The 25,063-nt window shown below is 38.4% G+C and overlaps 1 protein-coding gene across 2 annotated transcripts; it reads right to left on the bottom strand.

The window, feature by feature from the left end:
- Window positions 1–72: 72 nt before the first annotated feature.
- On the bottom strand, window positions 73–24,542 carry ACP1 (acid phosphatase 1). 2 transcript variants are annotated; one of them, XM_045286704.1, is made up of 6 exons: window positions 24,441–24,542; window positions 17,795–17,868; window positions 17,436–17,549; window positions 5,039–5,100; window positions 2,518–2,623; window positions 73–2,374 (listed from the first exon to the last, which is right to left on the bottom strand). In XM_045286704.1, the coding sequence occupies exons 1-6, from the start codon at window positions 24,481–24,483 to the stop codon at window positions 2,297–2,299; spliced, it is 477 nt and encodes a 158-aa protein (XP_045142639.1). In that variant the 5' UTR covers window positions 24,484–24,542; the 3' UTR covers window positions 73–2,296. The 2 variants fall into 2 exon arrangements, with proteins under 2 accessions (XP_045142639.1, XP_030740483.2); XM_030884623.2 differs by lacking the exon at window positions 17,436–17,549 and adding an exon at window positions 17,599–17,712.
- Window positions 24,543–25,063: the final 521 nt, after the last annotated feature.

Below are 25,063 nucleotides of genomic sequence, written 5' to 3' on the forward strand. Positions count from 1 at the left end.
TTCTTTTTCCTTTACGTAGAGGATACCATATCTTGGTGACTTTATAATTCAAGAAAACACAAAGCAACCAGGGACCTTTAAACAACTCCAGATTTTATAGACAGATGCATCTTACACTAATCAGATTGGATACAATTTATAAAGGTAAATTAAATAAAGCAATGAGTCTCAGTTTAAATGACCCCTTATAAACAACAATATTGTCTGCTTATAGCCAAAAAGAAAAATTTGGCACTAAAGTACTAAGATTAGTTTGCTATTCAAGATATAGACATAAAAATTAAAGAGAAAACAAAACAAACAAAGATTTTTATCTATGAACACACAGAACAGTAAAAATTTCCTGGAGATTCTTAAGCCATTAAGGAAAGGGTTAGAGACAGGTATGATAGGTCATTTAATCTTGTTTCCTAATTCAAGTCAATTGCTTTCCCATTTTTTCTCAATTTACACTTTTTTGGAGGAACTATTATCAAATTATAAATCTATTTTAGCCTTTCCAACTTTATCTCCTAGAAAGTTTTCTAGATAGGAAAACCACACATAATTTTATTAGGGCACTGAAATTCATGTGGAGTTAGGTGTTTTGCAAACTCTTCTTCTCATAATTACATTGCAAGGAAATCAGTGTTGCCTTCGTGTATTTTTCAGAGAAGTATCAGCTACCCGCCTTCTCCTCCACTGAGGGACAGGCTGACCTTTCAAGCACAAGTGGATTCAGGATGTACACCCCCAACCCCACACCACTTTGTGACACTGAAATGTTCAATGTTCTGAGAACCACCAGAGAATCAAATGTCTTCCTAGAAAATGCTATGTACTCTTTTAGGTGATGCTGCCTCACAACCTCTTTATGAAGATTGAATATTTAAAGTTATTTTAGGGTTTCAAATCACTCTGAATGGGGAGGATTAAAACATGAAATACTGAACATTAGTATTAATACTTCCATGTGCTTAGGGGCACATTTGGAAGGTGTTGTGTATGTCTGTGGAAGGAAGTTGGGATCAAATAAGGAAACCCACCTTCTGAGTAATGGTGGTGGACAAACAAGTGGGCATCACCACCTGTGGTTGCAATGACCTTGACTTTCTTGGTCAATAAAGAATTATTAGATGAAAGGAACGTACTGATTCTCATCATTTTACTCCCTAATACATAGATAACTGAAATGGACAAAGGCCTACTTGATTTCTAATGCTCATTTTTTTTATCAGCAAAAATAGGCAGACACCAAAATTCTCAAGTTATATTTTTATACTCCTCAGTTTACTCTAAAAACAATCTTCACTTATATATGCAAATGATTTTGAGATTACAGTGACCTCAAGGCACAAATATCCATATTCTCCTATAAATATAGTAAACACTTCTGAAAGAACTCATTAACATATCAATATGCCAACTTTTTAAAGCATCTCTCCCCTGTTCTAAGTCTACTTATCTATTTGACATTTGGGATAACCCAAAATGCATATGCAAAAAGACATGTTTGTCAAGTAAGACTAAGCAGCATGCAGTATCCTTTTGATAAAATTGAATTTTCAGAGGGAAAGTGATTCAAATAGGAGCAACTAAGCTGGCTTCCTAAGGAAATAAACTAGATAAAAATTAAGAAGCATGAAAGGTGTGCAAGATGATTTCCATAATCCTTTACCTGTTCTTTTAACATAAAAGTGTGTGTAAATTAGAATACATCTCATCTAGGCTGATGAGAATTGGTTGATGAAGAATGTTATTCAATGAAAGGCCCTGGGATAAAAAGATGAGAGGTAGTTTGTGGGGAAGTAGAGGATGCTTGTCCTTTATTAACATATCCATGTAACCTATTGGAGAGGTAGAACAGGCTATTTAAAAGTCTCAGTTGGCCTATTGTTGGCCAGAACCTTAAAGTGATGTTTTATTTCATTATTCATTATCACCATAATTAAGCAATTCCAAGTGAAGGCAGTCTTTAGATGTTTAACTGCAAGCACCAGATAATGATGCCATTTCAAAACATGCACAAAATTTTCTATTTTGTTGTTTTACTACTTTGCTTATAATGAGGGTAAGTGGGAAGTTCAACTAACGGAGAAGATTTAATGTACCCCATAAATCAAATGTTTATTCTTCTGCCAATCACAACTGATTTCCATCTACAATCATTTTTCACATAAGAAACAGTAGGTCAACTGAAGAAGCAGCTGTGACTCTGAGCTATGGAACTAATGTGACTGCGCCGACTGATACTGCAGAGCATCGCGGGGAAGGTGCTCGTCACAGTAGGCCTTTAGCAGCAGTGAACGGTGCAGCTTTAGCTTGCCTTCTCCAAAAATGCCTTGCAGCACCTAAGACACTGCTGGTACACAGTCTCAAAGTCAGAGTCATTCCCCTAAAAAGGACAGGGCAAAAAAACAAAGTAAGTCAAACAAAAAGGGTTTTTAAGAGAACCTTAATCTGTTACTTAACATGGCAAAATATACAAACATGGTACCCAGTACACTAAAGATAAAAGGAAATGTGAATTGTACTTACATAATAGGGATCTTCAATGATAACTTGTTTTTGTGGATCATAGTTTCCAAGCAGTTCAATTTTAGCTTTGCAGTTTTTAACTTGATTACCTTTTCTAGTCAGATCTCTGTAAAACGGAAACATGAACTTAAGTTCTCTGCTCTATGGTTTCAAGTTAAACAGGGACATCTGCTAGGGTTTATGAGACATCCATATCAAAATCCAACAAATGTGACCTGATTTAAAAGTGAAATCAAATATACAGTAGATCTGTAGGATTCCTCATGTTCCAGGCTGCTATATCTCTAAACAAGAGAGCCTATAATGACAGCATATTTTCTGATTTCTTATACAAATTAAACACGCTGAGTCAGAAAATAACTGTTTCTCATGTGCAATGCAGTCTCCTCTGAAACCTCTTTCAGAGATAAAGAAAGGGGACTGACAGAAAGAACTCCACAGTAGGAATCACGTTCCTTCTTCTGCAGGCCTACCATCCATAGTCCTTTGACACTCATTATCGTGCAGGATGGCTCACTAATCACTTCTTTCATCGATTTCTCCGGTCACTCCCCAAACTGAACACCCATCTCCACCCACCTATGTATACTCTTCTACCTTTAGCTTTCTGATTGCTACAAATTGGCATTTAGCAAAGCAACACTTGAACCATTCATGCATTTCACAAGTCACACACTATGCTAACATATGGGGGGTGAAACATGACAATCAGGAACTGCTGGTCATGAAGCTTACAGTACTGTGGTTACATTCAAAGATAAAGAATTACTGAACATCTGTAGAGAGTATAATGGAAGAATCAGGGAAGAGATGACATTTTATCATCCTCCCAAAAGCACCTGAAACGGAATGCCAAACCAGTCTGGGCATTTTACGAGCTCCTGAAAAGTTATTCTGGACAATACCTATAATGCTCATTAGCCTATAAATGGGAAAAATGAAATAAACTACTGAAACAAAGTTTATGCATTTCAATGAAAATCTTGAGTAAAAACATAGTAACCACATACAATGCAAATTTACATGTTATAAAAAGATGTCATTAAAAAAAAAAAAAAAGAAGAAAAAAAAAGATGTCATTTAAAGAAAAAGAATGCATTTTATTATGTAATGATAAAAACAGCAACAGTAATAAATGAAGGTTAAAAAAAGCAACAACGTGTTATCCATCTCTGGTCATGCCTATGAACGTAAATGTAAAAGTGTCTCCTCACCAAACGTGTAGATGGGCCATTAATAAAACAGTATTGTTAACAAGATGATACCGAATTATGACCAGTTCATTGTTGGCCATGTATTTGCTTCTATTCCTAAACAGTAGGGTAATAAAAGTGCTGTAAATAGAGTAAACAGTCTGCTAGATCTTAGTGTACTAAATAGTAAAACCTGTAGTGTAAGTGTCCTTTAGTTTTGAATCAGAAACCATTGACACATTTCATTTGGTCATTTAAGCTAAATGTCACTAATTTGGCACTTTATCACATTGTCTCAGTTCATTTTCTTTCATTCTGGTTAATTTTACCTGAGTAACACAGGTAGACCACAGTAGACTCATGACAAACCCACAAAGGTTTTCTTTCTATGCTGATTTCTCAGAAGTCCATCACGGCTCTTCTTTCTGAGGCCCTGAGTAGACTGAAGCCTCTTTCCATCAGTAGCTTAACTCAGTCAGATGCCCACCTAGGAACTCCTTCTTTACAGTGGGCATCATGCCTGCCTGCTTCTTTATTACTCTTTTCCAGGGCCTAACAGTGCCTGACACAGACAGCTGAAGAAATGCCACCATGTGCTGTGTAGGTAAAAATATTCCCTTGAGGCCCTTACTTACATAAAGGGCAGGAAGGCACAGAGCTTTTAGGGTGGACTCAGGTGCAGCATGCCAGGATTCTCTCCCTATCCACTCCTTAGTTTTATGAATCGGGGTAGGTAATCTAACTTCTGTATTGATAAAATGGGGACACTACTACTAGCCTACCTCATTGTGTTGTTATGAAGAATCAAAAAGTTAAAATGAATAAAACACTCTGAGCCATGTAGAGCACATAAAATTAGCATGTAAAGAGTAGGCTTATTATTTAATACCTTCATCTGCTATTTTTAATCAAGTCGACTGTGTAATTAGAGTAAAAGTATTCTTTTCATCACTCTTACTTTATGGGAAAGAGCAGAGGCAGGGCGGTGTAAATTAAGAAAGATAACACTCAAGCTTCTATCCATAGCAAAATATTAGTAATGAAATAATATGTAATTTACATTAAACTGTATCATCACATACCTATTCTGAAAATTCTATCATCCTGCTTGGAAGTTCCCTTATTTTAATAAGTATACTTATGTCACAATTCTAAAAAAACTCAATGAATTTCTTGCTAGGCTAAATAAATGTGCTGTACGTGGTGACTACACCCATCAATTTTAAGTTTAAAAATTAGAAAAACATAAAAGGTCACTTTGATCAATAAACTTCTTGGCCTATTACTGGATAGAGTTAAACAGAAATGCTCGTTTAAAATGCTATTACCTCAGATTGCTTTCATCCATACACAGTATAAAATCAAATGTGGCAAAGTCTTCTTTGGTAATCTAAAATTAAATAAAGAAGTTAAAAAAAACCAACAACACAAGTTTTGTATTTATACCAGGTGAGTCTAGAGGAAAGTTTTAAAAAACTTTTAAAAGGGTCATATTACTGGGTCCTACAGGCCTGTATTCAAGCAAACAGCCATCTTCTCATCTAAGTGAGACGTCAACTAAGTCCACACAGAAGCACTCCAGCTGGTGTCATCCAAAGATGACAATCACAAAACTTGAATATAGTGAAAAGTATCAGTGCTAAAATTATGAACACCCAATTTGTAGAAGGTTATAGAGGACACTAGAAGCCCCAAACCCACCGAGCCCCTGGCAGATCTGCCCTAGCCAAGACAAGAGCCCCGCACAGCCTTACTATCAAGCAGACCGTTGTAATCTTGATGATGCTGGACCGAACACGGTACTTGGCCAGTTGACCTCCCCACAGACATGACCTGACATTGTTCTGGGTGCAAGTATCTTTTAGATGGTCCATGACAGAAATTTCTTCCCTGGCTTTTTGAATGTTAATGGAGGTCTTCTCTCTCTCATACATTATGTCTGTCTTTATACTAATATGATCTTATCCTTACCACCTTAGTTTGATTTTCATTGTTTTCTTTTGGGCTTCCCAGCTGTGAAGCACAGGAAGACTGGATGTATAATGATAATAACTGATACAAGGTGTTATAGAGCATGCACAAGGGGCTTTAGGGGGATAGGCGACAGAGGGAACGGGGATTTCAGAAGTAAACAATGAAGGCAAGAGGGGGGAGCAAGCACTAGAACTGATCATGATTGCACAACAGTTTAAAGGGGATTTAAAAATGGTGAGGGGAGAGGCTCCAAGATAGATGTGGCAATTGTACAACTCCCCTTGATGATTGAACGATTGAACGGTTCAAGTGTGGGATATGCAACTTATGGGCCAATAAAACTGTTGGGAATAAAACAGTTTTTTAAAAGGGGTCATATTTGAATATGTTACTCACTAATTAAGGGAGGTACTTTTAAGTTTTACAGCTAACCTTGTTCCTAAAACTATATTGCAAATTAATTTTAAATTGTAAGATTCCTTGGAATGGTCATAATATAATGGACACAGATTATACCTTGGCTCCGATTTCTCAGAAAGTATAATTCAGTCAGCATGCAAAAAATATTTTTAATACTCTCATAATTATTTTATCTTATCTTTTCATTATGCAAGTTCTTATGGAGGGCCTACGCTGTCAAGCAGTATGCCGATCCCTGCTGACATACGCGAAAGGAAACTAAAGTAACGGATGTTTCTGTCTGTGGGACATATTCTGGATGTATGGGCAACAGATAATACATAGAAAGCAATAGATACATTATGGGGGAAATAAGCAGAAAAGAGATACCAAGTGTTTAGGGGGAAGCTGTGAAGATAAAATGTAAACAGGGTAGCCAGGCAAGATTTATTAAGAGAACATGAGCAATATATTCATTAAATCAGTTTCTTCTTTAGACTGAAAAAATATCCTTAATTTCAAAATGATATAAAAAGCATGCCACTCAGTACTTTTGATTCTAAATAGAAAGCCTGTACATTATTTTCTATCACAAAATAATTAATAAGTATATAAGACTACTTAAAATATATATTTTAATATGCTAGCTGTTATATCAGGAATTATAGAAGAAAACAAAGGAATCTAAGTATGCTGCAGGATAAAGGTGGAAATTATTCCTAAGAACTTCAATAATCATCATCCTCATTAGAAAACACTTTAAGATATAGTTAAAAATACTTTAACTATATTAAAACTCTGGTAAAACAAGATAGTATTTTAACAATCAGTATATCAAAACAGTAACAAATACTCCTAGTACTGTATAAAGATGAAAAATGCTAACTTTTCGTATGTGCTTTCATCCATTTTAGTGTGTATTCGTGTCGCTGGTTTCCATCAGCCCAGTTCCAAAACTTGCTGACCTGCAGCTAACAAGAAAAGGTGTCTGGGCCTTCCCCACCTTTGTGATTGCTGCTGTTTGAGTCATTGCTGTGGCTACTCAGGGCCCCATCCGGAGGCTCTTGTTTGCGCTCTCTACCAAACATGATGTCCTCTTCTAGTCAGTGCTATTTGCTGATGACTTATTTAAAGGAAGCAAGCTGAAGCCTCACCAGCTTGACTTCTAAGAGACATTCTGGTTATATTTCCGAAATGCTAGTTCCTCTGATATTGTATTTTCAATGGTCTTCACCAACACCAGTGTCTTCCTTTTGCACTGTCCAGTGTTTGCGTGCTAATAAAGTGCTAGGAATACGCTTCAACTGGAGCACATTATAAACTATGTTCACAAATTGTTTATCTCAGGGTTTAATAAGAAACACTTTTTAGTTTGGGCTAATTTTTTTATGGATATGCAAAAAAGAAAGCTTAGTAACTAAAAGCTACCTACTAAGCCATTTATAATTTTGAATAATAAGAAGACCTGACAGACAAGTAGCATCATATAAACAATGCATAGTTAAAAATTCTGCTTGTAGCTAGAGTAAAACTTGCAAAGGCTAGAGATGGTTACAGGACCTGTGATAAAAGGGAAAACAATTACTCTCCACTAACAGAGCACGGTATTTTCAAAAGGCAGAAAACTTGTGATACTTGGAAAACAAAATAGTCCTGTTAAGTTCCAGATCTCACATATTTTACTGTATAACTTGTGGCAGAAAGCCATAGAAAATCCAGACAAAACCCCCCAGACATCTCTTAAAAATCACTAGAGAGCTTTCCAATATCAAATCCCAGAGGTGTATACGGGTCTGCAAACTCTATTTGTAAAAGACAGTAACTATTTCAGGTTTTATGGGCCACATAGGGCAGTCAATAACTACAAGGTCAGCAGTTTGAAGCCACCAGCCACTCCATGGGAGAAAGATGAGGCTTTCTACTCCCATACAGAATTAGTCTCAGAAATCCATAAAGACAGTGACCCCATCCTACAGGGTTACTATTAGTCAGATTTTACACAATGGCCTCGAGTTTGGTTTTGGTCATACAATCCCTCTCATAGCTGTTCAATTCTATTGTTATAGTACAAAAGGAACTACAGGTTAACATATAAGGTACAGTTGGCTAAGTGCCAAAAACACTTATTTACCAAAAAAGGTGGGTGGGTATAAGGTAGGTCTACTCCTGCCATGGAGAGGTGATGGCACTTGCTGATACATGGTGCTAAGAGAGACGGTAAAACTCTGGTTATAAAGCCCTTTAAACTATTAAAAATTAATTAGCCTGCCCTCAAAGGATTGTTTTGATATTACATTTGCAATTAAAACTGCAAAAATTAAAACATCTAGAAGTCTTTTAAAAATAGATCTAGGAATCTATTAGTTAATATCACATGCATAGATAAACGTTTAAATGAAAAACACAACTGCATTATCTAAAATTAAAAAAAAATGGTGAGCAGAGTGACACTTATATCTTGTAAAGCTCTTTAATAAGGTAAACTACTGAAGGGTTTGGTTAGTAGTTAATGGTTGAATACAAAGTTGATGATCTGAAATGTAAACCTTACCTAATTTGCAACAAAAAAGTTATTTAAAAAATCTGCTTAACAGAAAATCGGTAAGACTCTCATATCTGCTTCTGCATTTGCTCTGCTGCAAAATGTTTCAATTTAAGTATATGAAGCAAGCATTAGTATTCTTCAATACCACACTAAAACTCTAAGTAGCAGTTTCTCAAAGTTATTTGTCATGTGGAATCTGAAGCCATAGGAATACACTTTCACACTCTGTATCTTTCAAATCTATTGGTCTATCTTGTACTTTAATAACTTTCTGTCAGATGTTTTTTTACTGTGGTGTTGTTACATATTGCTGTGATGCTGAAAGCTATATGCCACTGTTATTTCAAATGCAACCAGGGCCACTCAGGGTAGCTCAGTGTTCATGGAGTTTCCACACTATGAAGAAAGAAAAAGAGAGTCCACTTCTGAGGCATTAGCTACTGAAAATCTTATCAACAGCAGGGGAATAGTTTCTGATACAATGTAGGAAGATGGGTCACTTAGGATGGAAGGCACTCAACCGGTGACAATGAAAGAACTGGCCTCTGAAAATAACGTCAGTCGGAATGAGGTAGAAGGAGCAAAGCTGTTAGGACCATTAGTTGCTAATGAGGCATGATGCAAAAGGAGAATGGGGGGTGGGGGACAGGAGCTGCAAACATCCATTTATAAAAGGAATGAAAAATATACAAAGTATGAATCTAGGAAAATCATTATCCCACACATTAGTGAGCAGAAATGGACGGGAACTGTCCACTTTTAATAGAATAATCACATGGCTTACTATCCTGGGAAGAGCACATTCAAGAGGAATGAATGCCATTGCATTCATCATCAAAAAGAATATCCCAAGGTCTATCTTGAAGAACAAAGCTGTTTCTAGGGAGATAACATCTCTACAAGCTTTAAGTTGCAACACTGAAGGATTGATTATATGGGCACGATATAGAAGAAAAAAAACACACAGAGTCACTGTACTAATAAAATAAAATGGGTTGATCTGCATCCATTTCAAGAGGTCGAGTAAGATCAAGAGCTGATGGATGGTATTGAAGAAGGATGTGCAAACTGTACTGAAGGCATTAATGAAAAACAAGGCTCCAGGAATTGACAGCACACCAACGGAAATGTTCACACAAACTAACCGATCACCACAGCCACTCCCTAATCTGTACCAAGAAATTTGGAAAAGACAGCCAACTGACAGTGAACTGGAGGTGAGGAGGACTGGGACTAGATTAAAGGCTACAGCGTTTAGTATGGGTTACAACTCAATGTAAGATCAGAACACAGGGTATTGCTGTTTATCTCTCAATTCAGTCATAGGCCAAGTTCATTTTCCAAAATGACCTTTTGTGCTTCTCAAATTTTTAACTTAAAACAATGTATACCACATTTAGTAAGAAATTTACTGAGTAATTTAAAAACATGACATAGGTATACTTATTTTAAGATAAGGGAAAATCCAACTGACAATCCAATTTGGAGAAAAAGTAGGCTGTGATATAGTTTGAAAAAAATAATGCATTCTTTCAGTGTTAACATCATTTTGCTATAGAACAGACCCATGACTGGGATCCTATCTTTCATATTTTATTCTTCCCTGGCACTACCCTTTCCCATAAAATGTAAGACTCATTTAAAAAAAAAAAAAAAGAAGAAAACTTTAACTCCAAAGTTGTCAGTTGGCTTCAATGATTAAAGAGCACCATCCCCATTTTATCAAAGAGGAAACTGAGGCACAGAGGTTAAAGTACTTGCACAAGATTACACAATGGATATGTAGGTAGGATGTAAAGAAAACAAAAATCTTCAAAATTAATCAATTGAAAACATGATAAATGGGGAAAGATTGAAGTTGTCAAGGATTTCATTTTACTAGAGTCTACAATCTATGCTCATGGAAGCAACAGTTAAGAAATCAAAGGATACATTCATTTCATTGTGAACATATGCTGCACAAAACCTCTAAAGGGTTAAGAAATAAAGATACCACTTTAGGGATTAAATGTACTGGGTTGAAGCCCTGATATTTGAAGATCACCTCCAACGCCTGGGAAAGCTGGGCAATGAACAGGAAAACTGAAGAGAAAATGCTAACTCCGAGTCAGCAGGCACAGAATGCGGGAAATACCGTGGGCCGCCAGAACAAAACCACCCTCTTCCAGTCAATACTCCCTACAAGTGAGGATGGTTTAATCTACTCTGGACACATTACCAGGAGGACCAGTTCCTCCAAAAAAGTATCCTGCTTAGGAAAGGGTCAAGGAAAGCACGGAAGTCGCTCAAGGAGATGAACTGGCACAGGGTCTACAACAGGAGAAGCAAGTAGTAAAACACTGTGAGAGCCTGTGTCGGGCAGCTTTCATTCTCTTGCGCGTGGTTCCATAGAGTTACGATCAACTGGATGGTACCTACAACAACATCTTCTACTTGGAACTTACCTTTTACTCATGCATGTTGTTAAGCTCTTAGTTCCTCAGAAAATATCTCTGGAAACTCCAAGGCTTTTTGGACACACTTTGCAGAGTATAATTTCAAACTCTATAGCAAAACATATTTTTCCCTGTGATCTCCCACCTGCTTCCTGAGACAGCAATAAAGTCACCTTGAGTCACAGCAGACTCAATGGCAGACTGTTTGTATTGAGCTCTGAGAGGCAGTTCTGCTGGCATAACTGGGGGGGCAGGAAGAGGGGCACTACTAGTACCAGGTGGGGAAGGGCCAGGGAAGAAGCCAGCAATGCACAGGGCAGTTCTCACAACAGAAGTTACCCTTTCTGAAATGTCAACAGTGGGCAGAAATTGATAAATCTCCCCCAGAAGACAGAAAAACCCGCAAAAGGCCATAATTAAGAGCCAAAAACAGTAACAAAAAAAATCCATTGTCAGCAACTTCATGGAGCTGAAAAGAAAAACTGAGGCAAAAGACTAACAACACAATTAGAACTTGAAAAACCAAGACCTCAGAAAGAAAGGAGGCAGAGATAAGTGAGCCTGACACTCAAAAATGTTCCTCTCAAAGCATTTGCCAATATTTTAAAAACTACTCAAACCAAATAAAACTAAGAAGCAAAGATGCTACATAAATCCAATAATAACAAAGGGGAGGAAGTATATATGTATTATCAAAGTTGTCTACAAATCCTGTTTAGCTCAGAGTTGAGAATTCCAGGAGCACTTACCTAAGGAGTGGGAGCAGGCTAGAAGTAGACCTGTCTAACAAACATAATTCAGTCTCAAGTCAGCTAAGCTCATATTTATATTAAGGTCCTTTGCCCCAATCCATCTACCTACAAAAGTGAACTCATTTTGAAGCAAAATACTAGTGTTCAAAACGTGTACAATTTTCATATACCATATTTAGCATTCAGTCCCAAACTAGGAATCAGACCAAATAATGAAACAAAGAACCCAGCTCACCGAATCACAGATGACCCAGTATTAGTTATGAGACAGATTTTATCTAAAATAATTATGCTTATGTTCCCCCCCAAAAAAAATAAAGATGTAGAATTTCAAGAGAAGTGGAATATACAAAACTGTAAGATATCAAGTAAAAATTATAGAATTGAAAAACAAAATGGCACTAAAACCTTGGTAAGTAAAGCTTTATTAGCTATTTGGAAACAAAAGGTTAAGGGAAACAAGGTTCATGTACCTCAACATGTAAGTACAAACTGTCACCACCAAAGAGCAGACACAGGATGAAAAGATAGAAAAGGAGTAAGAAAGGTAAGTTCAAAAACACACTAAGTGAAGTCTCACAAGGAGAGAGAATGAGAAGCAATGTATGAAAAGATACTGGCCTAGAATGTCCCAAGTTTTATGAAAAACATTCAACTACAAATTCAGGAAGCAAGCTTTGGCATGCCTCCGTACTACTGCTGAAAACAGTCATGCTGCTGGAAACTTGTCAGTTGTCGTCAAGTATAGTCCAACCCACAGTGACCCCCGTGTGCAGGGCAGAGCTGCTACACAGGGCTTTTAAGGTTCTGACCTTTCAGAATTAGACGGCCAGGCCTATTTTGAGGGATTTCTCATGGGCTTGAACTACTAATTTTTTGGTTAGTAGTTGAGTGCTTAACTGTTTGCATCATCCAGACACACCAAAAATGCAAGAGAAAAGATGTATCCGTCGCCAGAACAAGTCAGTAAAGCTATACCAGTTTGAGACAGACAGTCTATGGGGAAAGAAAAGATATTTATGTTTGCAAGTCAATCAAACAGGAGGTATACTTACAATTCTAAATGTGCGTCCATCTAACAACATATTCAAAGTATCAGAACCACAACTGAGTAAGATAAAAGAAAAACTAAACAAGTCCTTAACAATAGCTTGGCATTTTAACACACCTAAATAAGTGGTAGAATAAGTATATAAGAATATAGACCATCTGAACACAATGTTCAAACTTGGAACATGATATATGATTCACATTCAAATACTACAGTCAAGGATAAGCTTCTGACCACAATGAAACAGAACAGAAACAAAACAAAAAATTAAAAACCGAGTTTATTTTAGACAGCAGATTTCTAAATAACCAATGGATAAATTTAGAAAACAAGAATATGAAGGGATTTTTAATTGAATAAGAAAAACATACATACTTGTGGGATATATCGTGTGCCTTGAGGAAGCTTTAATCTTATATGTTATAAATGAAAAGAAGTTGGGCCCCGACAGCAATAATTAAAATATTACCTCTAAATTTTAGAAAGCAGAACAGTAAATTAAGCTGAAAGAAAGTAGTAACCTTACAGTGGAAATTTAACTTAAAAAATAATAAAGCATTAAAGAGAAAACACCTAAAAATATTGACAGAGCTGCTAACACTCATTTCAATAAGCACAAACAACTAATAACAAGAACTAGTGGGGAAAAGGTTCAATAGTACAGATGCTATACTATTAACAACATATCTGGACATAACAGTTTCACACTGTCTTACGGAGTTGCTCTGAGTCACAATACCCAATAGCAGTGGGTTTGGTTTGCAGTGTTCTATTTCTTTCCTAGTGGAGGTTTTTCTTGCCTGTGCTATTCATATTATAAGAATATATACTCACTCCTCATGTATCAACATGGTTATGTTCCAAAAATCTGGTTGTTATGTGAAAATTGGCATTAAGTGTAAACGGAGGATTACACTTAATGGAATATATTAATGGATGGGAATATAAGATCACTAGATGGAGAATGACATCCTTCCATAGTGGCTGAAACCACTGAGGATCACAGCCCAGCCAAGTTGACACATAGCCACTTTAAACACCTTGTGCCTACTAGGTCAGATTTATTATCATTTATGTGGGGGAAAAAATTGGACAGATTTATTATTGTCCTGTAAAGTCACCTAACTACATTTTTTTGTTATGATCTCAATAGGTAATTGAGATAATTGGAAACATTTAAGTTTTAAGATTTGGGCCAGAATTTTTTAAAAATCCAATTGAATCTCCATGAAATTTATCCATGATAGAAACGGTCAACCCTGTTAATATGTAAAATATTCTGTATTAGAAACAAATAACTGATTTCTTTAGAAATTAATCCCTACGACAGTAAAAGGAACAAGAAAATGCATTGTCACATGCTAATGGTGATAAAATTCTCTGCTGCTGGACGTATAGATTATTTTCCAGTGTTGCCCATTACTAAAAGGCAGTAATGAACAATCTTGTACTTGTTTCTTCATGGATGTATGTGACTATAGAACTAGGCAGCTCTATAAGGTAGCCCCATTGACATGTGGCTATTGAAATCTAAATCAAGTAATATTAACACAGTTCCTCTACACTAGACCTGTTTCAAGTGTACAATAGCCACATCTGGCAAGTAGGTGCCACATTGGACAGAGCAGCTAGAGAACACTTCTCTCGTCACAGGATGTTGCACTAAGCAGTGCTAATCTTGAAGCTATATATAGAACTGCTGAGCCAAAAGATATAAGTGTCTTCCACTTTTCTAGGTATCATCAAAATTGTTCTCTACAGTGTACCTCACCAAAAATGCAGTCTCCATTTCCCCATACTTTTATCGATACCTGGCATAGTCATACTACTGCCAGACCTATTCTTCTTCGCCAGTCTGATTGGCATGTAATGGTATCTGATTTTAATATGTATTTTCCAGGTTACAAATGAGTCTGAACATCTTTTCATATGTATATCTATATGCGAATATGTAACTAAACAGAGTAAGCTAATGCTAAATGCAGCACATGAATAAACCAAAAAACGCTCAAATTTAAGAGCAATTTATGATAGAATATATTCACTATCTCTTTTGTGATGAAATGAAATTATTTTATATGGCTCTTCTACCATAGACTACCAGTAACTCCTATCAAATAACTGGATAAGCAGTAAATAAGGTATACAAGACTAACTTCGGGGTTGGTCAGTTTCAACTTTCTGCTGGCGTAGGTGAGCCATCTCAGAAGTAGAAACAATCTCATGGCATTCACAAAGAAGAGACAGCAGCAAAGTGCACGAGAGAACCTGCCTGAAGTGGCAGAGGCAGGAAAGGCTGAATAAAGCGACCATGTGACAGAGCCGGAAGTGGGGGTTCGGGACACTTTGCAGCTCATGGAATAAAGAGGAAGCTAAGGGATTCTATGGCTAAGAAGCTAAGCCACAAGAGAGATGGCTTCTGGCCTGGCTGTAAAGAGGCAGTTCTATGGACAAAGGACTGTGTCCTAAGTGATTTCTGATCTTGACTTTGGTAACTTGATAACTTCTCTAATAAAATCTCATAATCATGAGTTTGCATATGCGTTATGAGAAGCCACTGAAACTAATTATGAAACCTAGCAGAGGGACACGTGTGGGACGGTGGTTTTCAGAGTAGGATAAAGAAGGAAAGGAGGTAGAGGCATAGCTGACCTCTGCCTTGTGGCAAGCTGCCTTAGGCTGGTGTCGGGCTGGATTCTCTTTTTCCCTAGCCTTCATGCCATCTCCTCACTTACTCTACACCAAAAATACTCTCCTGCTCCCATTCGAGCACTGTGACCCGAAGTCATTCAATGCTGGGTCACCCCTACAAGCCCGCTTCAGCACACCTCTGTGCCAAAACCATCTCTCTATGCAGTCTAGCTTTTCTGACAAATTAAGCTCCATACGTGTAGAACACAGCTTTGCTTAATGCTGTACTTTCAATTTCTAAAACAGAACCTGACATAAAGGTTCAATCAATATTTTTGTATAAATGAATATAATTATGAAAAGATAAAATATATAACAAAAGAATGAAAACTTGGTAAGAAAACAACAATTTCAGGATATTGACTATTCTGCGAGAGGGAGAAATGTTAATTGTGTTTCTTTAACTTACTTTGTAAAAGCAAATAAAAGGAGAATGTGGCAAACTTGGTATAGCTTGTCTAGCTTATTGGGGCATATAAAGCCCACCAACATTCTCAGCAGTTCTGGTTCCCTGGGAAGCTGCTATCCCAGTTATAGTACAAGCTGCCACCTGCCAGGGACTTATTTGTCTATATGTTTGTGAATCTGAAGAAATGGGCCCCCACCAATCCTATACCACATTTTACTTGGTATATTTGTGTACCTCAGAATTCAAAATCTACTATTACCTCAAAAAGAAGAAGAAAAAATGCCCCACTGGTTTCAGCATGCTTTCTATTATATTACCACTGAGTCAATTCTGGCTCACAGTGACCCACAGAGGGTTTCTGAGTCTGTAACTCTTCAAGAAAGCAGATAGCCTCATCTTTCACCCTCAGTGTGGTTGATGGTTTTGAACAGCAGACCTTGAGGTCAGGAGTGATTAACCAACGGTACCACCAAGACTCCTTGAAAACACATGGTATCAGCACAATATTCACAGCAAAAAATCATTCAGCAATGAAAAGGTTTATAGGAATGCAGAGATCATCCAGATTATTTCCATATTCTGTGCGCACTTAAAACATTTCATGTATAGAAAAGAAAACTACCTTATGGATACAAAAATTCAATATAAATGTCATTTTTAAGTATAAGATTATTATTGTCACCTGAGAAATATTTCATAGTCTATTTGAATACTAAATAATAAGGGACCTTAGAAAAGCAATTGCATTCTCTAATTTATAATAGAAACATAAGGTTATCTTTTTATGGAATTACAAACTTAAAACCACTTGCATCTGAGTGACCCTACTGCCCCTGTGGTTCTCTGTGACTGTAACTCTTTACAGTAGAAAGCTCTTACTCTCGCAGCGTAACTGGTGGGTTAAAACCCTTGACCCAGCGGTAAGGGGCCCATGGCATAACCACTACGCAACCAGGGCTCCTGTTAGGGATTACAGATTTTGGTAATTACTTTGTTGGACTTCAAATCTAAGCCTGGCACGGCAACACTGTAATTTCAGGCTCATATTATTATACCTCTATATTTCTAATATAATTCAGTTTATAAACTATTTTAATAAACAGTAAGTAACTATCATCTAGCAATAAGCTTGGGAAGCTGAGTCGTTACCATTTCCCTTTTTAATGTATACTAGGCCTAAAAACTGTACAGGTAGAAGTAAAATGACAACTACAACTCAGGTCTGCTAGCTCTGAACTAGGGCTCTCTACATTGTAGAACGATTACATACATACTAATAACTAACAAGTAAACTCTGTAAGAATATACACATCTTTCAGAATTACTGAACAGGAAGTGAAACAAAAGTTGCAATGCAATTCCATTCAGTTCATTGTACCTAAATACATGTATTAATTTGAGTAAGCTTCTTGCAACATATGCCAGTTATGAGAGTCTACACATTAGAAATTAAACAAGATCTTTTCTACCTGTCTTGCTTTATGAGCTGAGTTAATGTCATGACTTCCTAGGCAGCTTACAGCTCGTGGATCTGGTGACCGGCCCACGTTCCAGTCAGAAACAGCACCACTGTCAATGATCCACTGTAACACAAAACAAATACATGTGCTTTCTGAAGCTAAAGTACGGTACCTGCCGAGCAATGTGATTCATGGGGATACCATGCTTCTTCATGCAATTTTGCCCCCGATAATCAGGAGGGTTTCCTATTTCATATGTGGATGTTGCTGCACTGTCTATTCTCCACTGCAAAGGGGGGAAAAAAAAGACTTGTTTGCAAGTTACCAAAAAACAGGCTGGTCTCTAAAAGATATTGAACACTACTTACCTTATCTAAAAGGTTTTGATCCGTTACAAGTTTTCTGAACACTGCTTCTGCAATAGGTGATCGACAAATGTTACCTAAATCAAAAGAAAGAAGGAGCAGAAAGTAGGGGCATTATAGGTTTGATGGCATAGTAAATGCTGATTTCTATTTTAAATATGTAAACTACTTCAAACACCTCTCAGGAAATAAGTGAATTTGTCTTAAGACAAAACAAATGGCAAACATTACTCTTTAAGGCACCCAGAGACTGGTAGAACCTTGTGGGCAGCAAATGATCAAACTCAGCTGCCTATGTAGTTGACACCAACTACCTACACAAATATAAATAAAGACATGAAAAAATGTTAACCCAAATTATTAACTTTCAGTCTCTTTATCAAAGGACCAAGCAGTCCTGGTGGCATGCTAGGCAACACATTGGGCTGCTAGCCACATGGCACCAGTTCGAACCTACCGCCCTCCAAGGGAGAAAGATAAAGCTTTCTGCTCCCATAAAGACTGACAGTCTCAGAAACCAAAACTGGCAACTGTTCTTTGTCTGTATGGTCACTATGAATCGGAACTGAAGCAAAGAGAGTGAGTTTGTGTGCTTGAGAGGTTTTACTAATGACCCAGAAGTGAGTCGTGAAAAAAATCAGTGAAGCGAAATGAGACTAGCCTAGTTCACAGTGAAATTCAGTGAACGGACTCTAAGAACATGTCTTTTCAACCATATAGATAAAAATAAGTATTAACATGAATAATTAACTGAAAACTCTGACAGAGTAACGATGTACTAAGACCCCATGCTAAGACCTTGTGGAAAAAATAAGAAATCCAAGATCTCCTTTCAAAAGCATGTGCCAAGCCATATACTAAAGGAATATACAGCTAGCTAGAGTAAAAGCCTAAGTGCTGGTAGACAAGCAATATACAACTAGAACAAAAAGGAGAAAGTTTCTCAAAAGAGAGTAAGAGTGAGTGAAGGGTAAAGGATTAAGAAGGCTGATTAGTAGTTTAAACTTTGAAAATTAAAGTGCTAATCTGACATTTAAAAGCCATCTATTTTACAATTTAAAAAATTGAAGAAAAAAAGGATTATTAAAAAAAACTACATACAAGATAATAAAGGTTGTTAGTAGGATAGGGGAAAAAAGGGAAATTAGAATGTATCTTTAATTGATAAATAGGATCATAATCGACAAATGGAGAATACACTGACATTTAAATTCCAGGGGATTATATTAATTACACCATGAAGCTGCACAGTATTTTTATGAACTGCTTTTTATGAACAAAACTATTATGAAATGATGTGCGTGGTATATAGGAGGCCTAGAATGCTACACTCTGTGGTGATAAATTCAAGGTTTTAAGCAGAGGAGTAATGCGATGTGTTTGTTCCACAAATATACTTTTATATACCTACTATTCACCAAGGGCTTAAAAATGTTTGGGAAAACTTCATTATCTTTCCATTCCATTTATCCATAAACTTTCTGGAGTTTCCTCATATGAACCAAGCACCTTGCTAGAACATGCCAATAAAAAGCTGTTTAAGACAGATGCTTCGCACAACTTACAGAAACAACTTACAGATTCACCGACCTTTAGACAAGTACAAGATAGTAGGCAAAGACTACTTAACCCAAATCCAAACAAACTGTCCGAGTCCTTAAGGACTCAGAAGGCATCTATATAGGGCTTCCGTGGTTGTAAATCATTACCGAAGCAGACAGCCTCATCTTTCTCCCAGGCTTGAACCACCAACTTCGGGTTATAGCACAATACCGAACCTCCAGGGCCATCAAACCCACTCTCATCAAGTCAATTCTGACTTGGGATCCCTAGAGACAACTTAGGATTTTCATATACAACACCAAAGTAGTAACCTGAATTCAGGTAACAGAAAAGAAAAATAAAGGGAAAGGAAAAGTAGACAACGGTGGATAACAGATTTTATACTTTTATTCCATTAGACTATGGTAATAGAGGCCTACAACAAACATACAGAATTGCTATCTTCCAGTGTTGTGAAACACAACTGATTCCCTATTCCACCCTATATTTAAGGATACCCACCTGCTGCCCTTACAACAGTCTTTAGTTTTTATAGTGTAAAACCTAAGTATACTTCGTTTTCCATAGAGATCATGATTTCCACAGAAGTAAAAATTCTTACTAACCAGGAAAAAGACAGAAATTTATCTTAAAAGCCCGTTATATACTAGTGTATATTGTGACATTTTTCCTTTACACATTTTAAATTTGTGTTTAGTTTTTGAAACAGGTACTACCATTCCTCAGTCCTTTTATTACTGAAAAGCTTCCTATAGGTGTGTAAGTATTTTACTGTCACCATATATCCCAGAAATACTTTTAATAGAAATTGCCCTATCCTAAATTAAGGCAAGTATTATTTTGAGTCTCTCAAAACTCCCACCGTCATCAGGTCAATTCTGACTCACAACAGCCCAAGGACAGAATAGGCCTGCACTGTGGGTTTCCCAGACTGCAAGTCTTACGGGAGTAGAAAGTTGCAGCATCTGAAGACAGCATAAGACTAGACCCAACCACTTACAAATCATAAAGATTATTTATAAAAGATCAGTTTAGTTTTCTCACAATAATAAAAAACCTTGGAAGTTTTTGTCTAAATGTTAAGGTATGAATATAACTTTAAATATCTACACTGTTTCCCTTAGATAACTATCTCTAAAAAAAATGAATAGATTCCTATGTCCCTGAATGTGTATAGAAAAACCCAAAAACCATTTACCACTACTAAAAGATTCGAAGTTACACTACCTAGGAGATCAATATAAAAAAATATTTGCTTGCTTATAATTTTTGCTATTTAGAAACAGTAACCAGTGAGACACAACAGCTGAGGTTTATCTATGAAATATATTCTAAAATCTTAAAATGCCACCTTTAGATTTCTTTATAGAAATGTTTCCATCTGAGAAGTCTCACTTTGTTTTGATTTTGGTCTTTGTGTTTTCCACTCATTGCAGCGGTGCTGGGGTCGACGACTTCGACTCAGAGTAGCTCTGTGTGTGAGCAGAACTGCTCCAAAGGGTTTCCAAGGCTGGGACCTTTCAGAAGCAGATCACTAGCCTGTCTTAGGAGTGTGCTCAAATCACCAACCTATTAGGTAGATGTGGAAAACTTTGCCATGTGCATGACCCAGGGACTCCTTTCCAAGTCAGTCAGAATACACAACACCTTCTTTCAAGAATAAACGGGAAAACCAAACTCCCTATACCATCCAGTCGTTGGTGACTCAGAGAGACTAAAAAAGAAAGAAAAACTCGAGGGAGGGAGGGGTGGTATCTTTTACACTCATTGGAGCCTCCTCAGCTTAACAAAGAACCCCACCCCACGTCACTGCCACTGCATCCATTCTGGCTCATCAAGTTAAGACTAGAGACTAGAAAAGAAAGAAAAGCTTCCTGGAGACAGGGACTGCTCTGTCTTCCCCCAGTGGAGTATCCTCGGCAGCTAACACATACAAAACAATTAAAATCTATTTAAGTGGGGGGAAAGAACTCTGACACCACTAGCAAATTATCAATGCCACCAAGTATACTGACTACAGCATGACTATCAGCTTCTGTTTTCCAGTTACTCTTTATCTGGCAAGAACACTGTGTAATGTTCTTGCAAAATGAAAAAAAAAAAAGCAGTTATATTTTGATTACCAATGGAAAACAGGATGCAGCTATGCAACTCTATTGTTCAGTCTCAAAGGGGTCTGAAGAAATGGCATGGGGACTACCTCTTCTGGCTCCACAAAAGAAGTAGTCCAACTCCACATCTAAGGAAGATTCCTATGCGGCAGATGCCAGTAACAGCTCCACCCTCATTTTTCTTTTTCCTATTCTGACACAAACTTTCTCTCCCACAGCACTTTACCCCTCTGGTGGGTTCAATAATTCACAGCAATGGCCATAGAGAACTCAGATAAATAAGGATTTATTAAGGAAACTAACAGGTTACAAAATGGGAAGGAAGTCAGACTTGCAAGCTGGCACATCTCTACCTCTCGTTCTTTCTCTCCCTGGGTTTTGGTCTCACTCAGCCAGGCTCTTGCCAAAGGCATTGTCTTTTCACATTCCCTGGGAGAGGAAGCCCAGGTAGTAAGGGCAAGAGAGTGTTGACTGATTACTGCAAGGTTAGCAGTCCAAACCCACCAGCCACTCTGAGGGAGAAATATGAAGCTATATGCTCCCATAAAGATTTATAGCCTCAGAAGCCCCTGCTGGGTTATGTGGTGGGCTGCTAACTGCAGGGTCAGTAGTTCAAACTCACCAGCCACCCCTGAGGAGAAAAAGGAGGCTTTTAAACTCCCATACATAGTTACAGTCTCAGAAACACACAGGTGCAGGTGTACATTGTCCTGTAGGGTCGCTCTGTGTCAGACTGGATAGCAGTGAGATGAGTTGGAACTGACTCCATGGCAGTGAGGCGAAAGGTGCATTCAGCTAACATAACTAGCAACATGAAGTAAAAACAAGGCAATGGAATACTGTGAGGGACCTAACGAGTAGAACTACTACAAAACATATTTGTTGAATTGATCAGACAGTCTCCAGTGGAGATCTCAAACGTCAAATGATACCCCATGAAGTCAAATAAGGTGCTGTTTGTACATTTTCCCTTACAGAATTCCAATTCTACAATTAACCTACCAAGTGTCAGATAACTATCCTAAAGCTGGAAAGAGATAAATAAGTCAAGGTTATTGCCCTTAAGCATGTTAAACTGGGCTGTAATTTCAATGGTTTATAAATGAATTATAATAAATTGTATGCAATAAAAGATGCCCAAAAAGGGACATAGGTTGGCAGTAAGGCCTCAGTTGACCCAGGAGATCCAGGTTCAATTCCAAACCATTGTTAGTGAAGGCTTTACCGTTGCTAGGATGCTGAATAGGTTTCAGCAGGGCTTTCAGACCAAAACAGACTAAGAAGGCCTGGTGATCTACTTCTAATATATAGTAGCCAGTAAAAATTATATGGATCACAATGTAAGATCCTCCTGTGACTAAAAAGGGCCATACCCAGAAACAAAGAAGAAAAACCACCTAATACTGTTGTGTCCATTTTGACTCAATGAAATCTGATAGCTCAGCATAGAACTCCTCTATCGGGTTTCCAAGGCTATCAGTCTTTATGGAAGCAGACTCCCATACGTCACTTAATGGGTTCCAACTACTGAAGAAGCTGAGCATGTTAACCACTGTGCCAACAAAGGTCCTGAAAGGGTCATTAAAAAAAAAAAATTCACTGCCACATTGATGTGGACTCTATCAACCCTATAAGGCAGGGTAGAACTGGCCCTGTTAGTTTTTGCCACTGTAATTCTTAACAGATGTAGAAAACCCAATCTTTCTCCCACAAAACAGTTGGTAGTTTTGAACTGCTGACCTCATAGGTCACAGTCCAACATGTAACTTCTACAGTAAATATTATTTCCACCTAGATGTCACGGAAAGGAAGAGGAAGGTCTTCAACGAGATGGGCTGACACCGTGCTGCATCAATAGGCTCAGGCATAGGAACAATTATGAGGTTGGCAAAGGACCTTGTTTTATTCTGTTGTGAATAGGGTTGCTATGGGTGGGAGCCAAGTTGCTGGCAACTAACAACAAAAATCTGGTCTTGGGTAGTAAAGAGACACTAAATTTGATCATCTACCATAACAATGTTGTTCAGGGAAAACAGTTGGGCAGAAATAACCACACAGTCAAAGACACATTAAATGCCTGATGTGCTGGGAATCAGTAGTCTTGGACTAGCAGGTGTGAATAGTAAAAGGTAATGGTAGAACAATGGAAAAGTTTAGGGTGAACTTCTATTTTCTAGAGGGGTGCACTGTAAAAGGGAAGTGGAATATTATTGTCCAAAATGCAGACTCATCGGGGAAAAAAATTAAGTAACCTGACTACTGACAAACTAGGCTGTTCTCTCAGGGGAGTTAAACACTTAAGACCATTGAGGAATATAGCCATGTAATACCATGGCCAAGGAAGAATCCTGGAAACGAACAGAAAGTGAATTATTTTGAACACATGGACTAATTATTAAAATTCTAAAAATGGAAATACCTCTGAGCTGGAATGCCCATCAAGGATTAGCAATAGAAAATGCCTTATTTTTCCTGTGGTGAAGTCCACACAGTGGCAGATGGGGTCAGAGAAAATAGGTAATAAAGTCATCGGAAAAATTAACGTCTATCCTCATGGCCTGACTTTCAGAATAAAGCAATCAGGAACCCTTCCAACGTAATCCCCTTAAAGCTCAGATCTGTTTTTCGGCAAGGGTAATCGGGCACTCCCAAATAGCCAGTGTTTCCAAGGGCCCTAGGGCATCAGTTTGTCTCACACATAGAAGAGTATCAAGCTATCAGGCTATGTGGAGCAGGACAGGGATTCTAGGTACATGCAATAAGGGAAGCATGAATTTCGAGAGGGCTCTGCAGGTGCTGGACGCCCCCTATTCGTAAGGTCTCAGGACGCCCCCTATTCGTAAGGTCTCTAGCTCCCTGTCCAAGGCCCTTCAGGCACACTTTGCCAAGATCAGCGGCGCAGCCCACAGTGCAAGAAGCCCATATCCAACCCTCCTGGTGAATTCAGCAGCGGAGTTAAACCAGCACCCTCTTACCCAGGCATACAAACAGAACGGATTTGGGGGCCTGCTCAGCCATCTTCTCTCCCACAGAGATGTACAACGTGGGACCCAACCACCAGCAGGAACCTTCACGGATGCCGGCACATGCGCATTCTGAGCGTCCGGCTCCCGCGCGCAAGCGCAGTTTGGACTCTAGCCCCGCCCCCGGAGGGGCGGGCTCTCCTCACGTGACCGACTGCGCGCCCGGGACCGCGGGTCACCTGCGGGGCCCGTGGTGGTAGTACGGTCGCAGCTCCACCCTCTTGGTCTTCAGGCAGCTTCGGCTGTCTTAGAATGTGGGTGGCCAAGATGTGACGTTGGAAGGGATTCAAAGAATCCTGTTAGGTCCAAAACATTAGGAACACGCGGTGTGGCAGGAGTTCATTCACCTGATGGGGCGACTAAAGCGATAGAGGCCGAGAGGGTGGGGGGGGAGGGGGAGGGGAGAGCCGCCTACCCTGCGGGAACACTCGGTGGCGACCAGAGGCTGTTCGCTGGAGCTCTAGAGCGGCTGGCAGTGTGAGGGGCTCAAGAGTTCCGGGGGCGGCAGGGTGAGACCGGAAGAAGACTGGCGATGTTTCAACGGAAAGCAAGCGACCCTGCTCAGCTTCGAAGGG

The sequence above is a fragment of the Echinops telfairi genome, unplaced genomic scaffold, assembly GCF_000313985.2.
Source record: "Echinops telfairi isolate 266 unplaced genomic scaffold, ASM31398v2 ScPeMD7_9;HRSCAF=40, whole genome shotgun sequence".
Classification (NCBI taxonomy): domain Eukaryota; kingdom Metazoa; phylum Chordata; class Mammalia; order Afrosoricida; family Tenrecidae; genus Echinops; species Echinops telfairi.